We start from the raw sequence: 7,403 nt of genomic DNA on the forward strand, positions 1-7,403 counted from the left end.
AACCCCAGCCACTGAAATGCTGACGCGTGGATGCCTTTTGGTCCCGGTTGGTGCCATCAACCGGGACCAAAGGCCCTCCTGCCTGGGCTCGGCACACCGGCCACGTGGAGGTCCATCTGTTCCGGTTCGTGTTAGAACCGGGACTAAAGGGGGGAGGCATTAGTAATGACCCTTTAGTCCCGGTTCAAGAACCGGGACTAAAGGCCCTTACGAACCGGAACAAATGCCCTGTTTTCTACTAGTGCCACTATACAAAATAGTACAATTTTATTGTATGTCCAAGTAGTTGGAAAGATAATTTTTCTAGGTTATATGTGACTACAATTTCTAAAAATACAGTAAGTTGATGCTATTGAGTCTTCACTGTTTCCTTCACAAAACTATTGTAGCCATACAAACAAAGGCCATCATGGAGTACATATAACATGGATTTGCTATTGTGTTAATTGTTCCGTGACCCTCTGCTTCTAATATATGCAATAATTTGAGATGAACCCAAATCTCTCATTTTTCACTTAAGTAAATTATCTGCCTTTCTTAGAAAATTTGCTCTGAGTAAACTTTGTTTATCATAGGCATATTTCAACTATTAAATCAATTATTTGGTCAGCATTGGATGTTTATTCCGTGGAATGTGTGAGTATCACAATATTGACAAAAGCTACAAAGAGATTGTCTTAAAAATTGATTGCATAGAGTATGGGATACGACCCTGAATTTTATCTCTCGCAGGACATTTGGTATGCCTTTTCGTTATCCTTATTCGGTGCACATATAAGTTATCTATAATCTAAGGGGATGGCCAACCTTTGAAAATTGTGAAAGTTTGACAAGCCACATAATATTTTGATGCAAGGTGGAGGCGCGGGGAGAAAACTACGAGAAGAAGGAGTGTGGGAGGAAGTGGAGTGTCATGTGGTGACTGAGAAGAGGGAGAGGGCATGAAGATGACGAGGAGATGCATTTATCTACCACATCACGAGCATGAGATATCATCACATGTAAATAGTATATGACTCACATCACACGGCCTTTCTCTTTGTAAAAACATTTTGTTAGCACGTTTCTTGTTGTACATATAGTTTTTTTTAGCATGTGGCAACACATGGGCATCCAACTATGTGAATAAATTCACTTTTGGTCCATTTTTAAACTTGCTAATTGCCTTCTTACAACTCACGATGGATCTTTGTATGAACGTCTGATCGAACATAGAGATGAAAGAACCAGGAATCCGCACGGACTCGGCGCACGCCTTGGTGGTGGATCAACACATACACAAGGGGAGGGGATTAGGGCGGAGAGCGGTGGGCATCACTCAATTTTAAAGGAGAGGGCTCTATTAGGAAAAGGAAAGGGTGTGCCATGGGGCAGGGTTTCTGTGTTGGGCCCACGTGTTAGAAATAACATGATGGATAATGCAGACAATCACATTTCTTCTTCACATATGGTCTGGATTTGGGAAGCCCAGACTGGAAGAAATGAGCTTCGACCTTGAGGACAAACTTAATGATTTGTTTGATTCACTTATATGCACTATAGCTTGTAGCAACGCACGGGCGTTCTAGTAGTATCCTTAGCATCTAAGTCTAACGAGAGGTTTAGCATCTACCTTTTTTTATATCATATAGGCATATCTATCTGGTTCCAATGTGGCAAGCAAGCTTTGCTCCAGTTCTAAGCCGCGATGCATCATTTGAACGATGGCCCAGATGCCCCATCATAGCTTCTTTTTTGGTGAATGGCCCAATCATAGCTTAATTTGTCGGACTAGTTGCTAATCAGGATTAGGTCCCTAAATTTCGTTATGCGTTCAGCGTGCTAGTTACATGGTATGTCCTGAACGACGTTGCCTGATGTGATATGCGCGAGCGCGGCGCGGTGGTTAACCGACGAGCACACAACTAAGGCAATGAGTGAATAACGGAAATTAGCGAGCCATCATATCATCAGTGGCGGTGCCTACGTAGTACTACGTGTCACTCGACTGGATTTCACCACTTAATCTTTGCTGGTCGGTTCCACCACCCAATTTCTGGGTCCCTCGGTAGTCTGAGTGTTCCTTTAGACACCTCATCAAACCACCGATGTACGTATGAACACACCAAAGATTAGAGATTATGGCAGATTGTACCCATGTGCTGCCCGAATAATTGTAACGACCTCCGCGCCCACCAGATCGATAATGCATGCATGGAGAAAAATGTGCCCCATGCATCAACAAGCAGGGGCACAGCAGTTGGATGGCACCACTATAAAACAGCGACATCTCCCGTGCTTCTTCTCACCACACACACACACACCGCAAGGCGTTCCACTTTGTAAGCTCATTTGTTTCCAGGAAGCTCTCCAGTCTAGAGCAGCCACCATGGCACGGTGTTTTCTGGCTGTGCTCGCCGTGGCCCTGGCGCTCTTGCAGGTTGCCTCAGCCAAGTCCTGGCTCGACAAGAGGTTCAACACCGACGGCACCGTCCGCACGGGATACGACGCCTCAGGCCAGCAGGTGGTGATGCTCAACCTCAACCAGCAATCCGGCGCCGCCGGCTTCAACTCCAAGGAGCAGTTCCTCTACGGTGAGTTCAGCATCCAGATGAAGCTCATCCCCGGAAACTCCGCCGGCACCGTCTCCTGCTTCTACGTAAGTCGGCCAGCTTAATTTTGATAACAGGATTGCTAAATTTTAGTCGACCGAGACTTAAACAAAGTCTTAGTAGATGCTATATTTGTGACATCTTACATGGAGATCTGTGTAATTTTTTCTTTTTTCTTTTTTCTTTCTATATGTTGTGTCATTTAACTAAGAATTCATTAAGTCTCAGTCTGACTTAGATCTAGCCGCAACCTTTGGATAAGGACCAACATTAAAGTCGCTCTGTCAATCTTTATATAACTTTAGCTGATCCGGCGTTGCTGTTATTTGCAGCTTTCTTCCGGTGACGACGAGTGGCGCGACGAGATCGACATGGAGTTCATGGGCAACTCGACGGGCCACCCGGTGGTGCTCAACACGAACGTGTGGGCCAACGGCGACGGCAAGAAGGAGCACCAGTTCGACCTCTGGTTCGACCCGGCCGCCGACTACCACACCTACACCATCATATGGAACCCGCATAACATCCTCTTCAAGGTCGACAACCTCTTCATCCGGTCCTTCAAGCGCTTTGCCGGCCTCCCCTACCCTAGCTCCAAGCCCATGAGGCTGCACGCCACGCTCTGGGACGGCAGCTACTGGGCAACGGAGAAGGGCAAGATCCCGATCAACTGGTCCAACGCGCCCTTCGTCGTCTCCTACCGCAACTTCTATGCCAACGCTTGCGTCAGCGGCGGCGCGTGCCATACCGGCAGCGGCAGGTGGATGAACAAGCAGCTCGACGGCGCCGAGTGGGGCACCGTCAAGTGGGCGGAGCGCAGTTACATGCGCTACAACTACTGCGACGATGGGTACAGGTTCCCGCAGGGGCTCCCCATCGAGTGCAGCCGCTACTGATCCCCGCCGGGCATCCACTGTTGATATTGATATATTGTTCTTGGATACAGTACATGATTCTTGTTTTTCTTTCTGAATTTGTGATTAAAAAAGCAGCCCTGCAGCAATGTGTGGGCGATTGTTTGTACACCTAGTTTTTTTTCCTGAAGAAAGATGCATGTAATTTTTATCGTGCCTTTGGTTACAACAATATATAGTACATTAATTTTATGAGCTATGATCGTGAATTTCATTATGGTGTCACTGAGCAAAAAAAAACAATGTTTTAAATAGCGGGCTATGTCATTTAGCGGCCGCTCGGTCAGAAGCTATCAAAACCTATAGCAAAGCTAAGCCCCATTTAGCGTTTTTCTTAAATCATGAAAATTGAAAACATAAGTATACAACCAGGCATCATATATGATATATCGCATATAATTGACATATATACATGTTCTAACATCAAAACCCGAGTACCAATCAGGTCTCCTAATTCAATAACCAAGCCTTGCATCAATGCATCATATATATCCGAAACAAAAACAAAGAATAAGGTGGAAGGATGGTTTTGTATAGCAGCTTAACGGGCTAAATGACTCCAAATTTAGCGCTATAGCGAGCTAAATGACTCCAAATTTAGTGCTATAGCGAGCTATTAGCCGGCTACATGAGTAGAATGATCGACCATTATTGATACCCCAAAATTCCAGTTTTTTTAATCTTTCCTCGTATTTTTTGAATTTAATATTTATATATGGTTCACCGGCATCTAGGAGCTTGTGTGTATTTTCCGTGGTAGGGCACCATATTATAACCATAGAATTTTATGTGCTTCTTCTTCACAAGCATTATACACTAATTTTGTAGAAAATGCAATCTTAAATGTTCAAAGAAAATTCGGGTATGAGACGGCCCAACACTATACTGCCGTAGAATGCAATGCATGTGCACTAGTGCTGCGCGGCAAAGCATGTGCACTAGTGCTGCGCGGCAAAGCATGTTCGGTCAGTCAGTATTGATAAATGGACACGTACGTACGTTTGCTTGTCCAAGAAGACAAGAGCGCCTGTATCATGCATGCATCTTTATACCCAACCGTGCCAGCCACAATAATGCATTTCAGTCCCGCGGGCATATATTATCGATCCTTCGGCACCCCGAATTGTATGGTCGGTCACTCGGTCTACGTATATGCTTTTGTGCTGTCTTCCACTAATAATATCGGTTGGTGTTGTTGATGACGAACTAGTCGGCATGACATGCATCGTAGCCTATATATTTTCGTCGGTTGACGCTTTCGCCAAAGTCTGCCAGCCTCTTCGCTGGAGTGGGGAGAGACCGCTACTTTTTGGGGTACCTTCACTTCCCTTTAGCATTATGTTCGCGTCCGTCATCAACGCGCTAGCTTAACAGCTGTGGCCGAACGAACGAAGTACTAGCCAGTATGCTGCCGCGCGTCCACCGCCACACCCGGCGGGCTGCCTGCTATCATCATCTGCATGTGCATGTCTACCCGCCGGTGGAGGGGAGAGCCAACAAGAAGGATGTTAGAGCATCTTCAGCCGTTCGCCCCTCTCAAGAAGCCGAAAAAGAGCGGCCTAGGGCGACCGGCGCTAGATTGGTCCCTGGGTTTCGTTTCTCTCCAGCCACGCCCCCAGGTGCCGCCCCCCAAGGCGTCCCATATTCAAACTCGACCGTTCCCGCTCCAAAAAAAAGCCAATATTCGGCGATCATCGCAATAGTTCGGCGATTCGGTGCCACAGTTCGGCGATCACGCAGTAGTTCGGCGCACAAAAAAGGAACGGCGCGAAAGGAATGCATCAAACGTCCAGCTCGACCTCCGGCGTTGTCGTCGGTGTATGCGGGCTGGGAGGAGTTGACGTGGCTTCTGGACTGGTCGGCACGGCTTCTGTGCTGCTGGGCGTCGCGGAGGCATCGTCAGTCGGGCTCGGCGGCGGCGGCGGCGTTGGCGTCGCCGGTATCTGGTTCAGGGTGAGGCCTCGCTCCGCCAAGAACCACGCCTTGAGCTTCTCGTCGCCGCTCTGGAGCATGTCGGCGCCATCCATCAAGAAAGCCAGGTCGATGTTCCTCTTCTTCGCGGCGACGTCGGACCGGAGCAAGTCGAGTTTGACGGCGTTGTTCGTCATCAAAGCAGCCCACCTCGCCTCTGTTTTCTATTCTCGCTAGGCGGCCTTGGTCTTGGCGTCGGCGAGGCAGTGCTCGATGGACTCTTGCACGCGTGCGGCAGCCGACTCGGCGTGTTTCGCCTTCTTGGCCCCTTTGTTGCCGTCGGGGCGCCCGTCGGCCGCGCCCGGGGTCGGCGCGTCCGGCTTGTACGTCTCCTTGGCCTTGGCGAGGGTGCGCCGGACAGCCGCCCACTTCTCGCACTTGTCGATCCGCTTGAAAACGTGAAGGTACTTGAACTCTAGGTCGTTGTTGTCATCCTGGAACATGGTGAACATGCGTAGCAGCTGTGCCGAGGGAAAAACATCAGTCAGCGCGCGCACACGGTGAAAGCAATAGGGGTGAGGACGGCGTGCTATACCTGATCCTCGACGCTGGTGCCGCTCTCCGGGCGAGCCGCGACCTACTCGATGATCCCATGCCATTTGTTGCACGCCGTTTGGATGAGCCCCCAATAGTTCGCCATCGCCGTCGACCCACGCTTCATGTGGACGCCTTTGAAGTAGGGGTTGACGAGCTTGCGCTCGTCGAACTCGGCCTTGATGCCGGCCCAATACGTCACGATGTTCTGGTTCGTGCCGGTGACAGGGTCAAGGCAAACGACCTTCCACACTTCGGCGAGGCACTCCTCTTTCTTGGACGCCCACTTGATGAGCGACTCGCTGGTCTTGGCCGTTGTCTTCTTCTTCTTGCCTTTCCTCGTCGGCACCGGCTCCTCCTCCTCTTCTTCCTCCTACTCCGGCTCTTCCTCGCCGTAGTCGATTTCGTCGTCCATATCGCCGAGATCAATCGAGCCGTCTTGGGTAGTGAACCCGGGGGAAGCGGCGGCGGCAGTCGAGCCGGCTGCGATGATGTCTTCCATGTCGGCCTCCGTCGCGTCGGCGTCGCCAAGATGCGATGAGGAGAAGGCTTGCGAGTAGAGGCCGCCGTGGAGAGGTGGCGTCGGTGAGGCTGCGTAGTCTGTCGGCGAGTACATGTACGGGGGGTACTGCACACCGGCGAACGCGGGCGAGGACGTACACTGGACTAGGCGCCCATGGGGGAAGGTGATGTTGGGGTTGAACCCACCGTGGGAGTCGCCATCGGCATATCCCGGTGACGGCGTGCTCCATGGGTGTGGCGATGACGAGAACCCAGTCGGAGAGCTGACGCTTTGCTGGCTCCAGGCCGCGTGCAGACCATGCCGACCGAGTGGATTCATCATCGCCGCGCGCGCCGCCTCGGCCTGTTCGGCCGCCGCGCACTCCACCTGCTCGGCCGCCGCCGCGTGCGCCGCTCTCTCCCTGGCCTTCTCTGCCCTGTTGCGCCTATCGGCGGTGACGTCCTCCCGACGTTGCACATCCGACTTCCAGTCGGCGTTGGTCATGCCTGGGGGCTTGGACGGCGGCGCCCTCTGATTTCTTTGCTTCGGCTGGGCGACGGCGGCGGTTGTGGGATCCGTCGTGGCGTGGGGCATCACGTACTTCCTCGGCGGCATGGCGAGCAGAAGGGTAGGGAGGAGGCGGAGTTTGGCGGGAGGAATGGAGAAGAGAGGGAAGCCGAGGAGGGGGGGCGGGAGGAAACGGTGGGAAAAGGGCCTCCTCTTGCTGACAGAGCGGCCCCATGCCGCTTTTCGATTCTGCCGGTGCCCCTAGGCGACACTCGGTCGCTTGTGTTCGGGACGGGATCGCCGGCTCTGGATTTGGCCCAAACCGATGCTAAACGAGGTCCTGGGGGCGCGACTGGACAGATTTTCGGCCACCGGCGCTAAAAA

At 51.4% G+C, this 7,403-nt stretch overlaps 1 protein-coding gene across 1 annotated transcript; it reads left to right on the forward strand.

Annotated features, from left to right (window-relative positions):
• The first annotated feature begins 2,304 nt into the window (after nt 1-2,304).
• LOC119274931 (xyloglucan endotransglycosylase/hydrolase protein 8-like) lies at nt 2,305-3,704 on the forward strand. The gene is made up of 2 exons (XM_037555694.1): nt 2,305-2,638; nt 2,924-3,704. Exons 1-2 carry the CDS (start codon nt 2,369-2,371, stop codon nt 3,485-3,487), a joined length of 834 nt encoding a protein of 277 aa, XP_037411591.1. The 5' UTR covers nt 2,305-2,368; the 3' UTR covers nt 3,488-3,704.
• The last annotated feature ends 3,699 nt before the right edge of the window (nt 3,705-7,403 follow it).

This window comes from Triticum dicoccoides, chromosome 3B (genome assembly GCF_002162155.2).
Source record: "Triticum dicoccoides isolate Atlit2015 ecotype Zavitan chromosome 3B, WEW_v2.0, whole genome shotgun sequence".
NCBI classification, from domain to species: domain Eukaryota; kingdom Viridiplantae; phylum Streptophyta; class Magnoliopsida; order Poales; family Poaceae; genus Triticum; species Triticum dicoccoides.

Coding starts and splice junctions, on each gene's coding strand:
- LOC119274931 (XM_037555694.1), top strand. CDS start 2,369: ATGGCACGGTGTTTTCTGGCTGTGCTCGCCGTGGCCCTGGCGCTCTTG. Junction 2,639..2,923: donor GCACCGTCTCCTGCTTCTAC/GTAAGTCGGCCA, acceptor TGTTATTTGCAG/CTTTCTTCCGGTGACGACGA.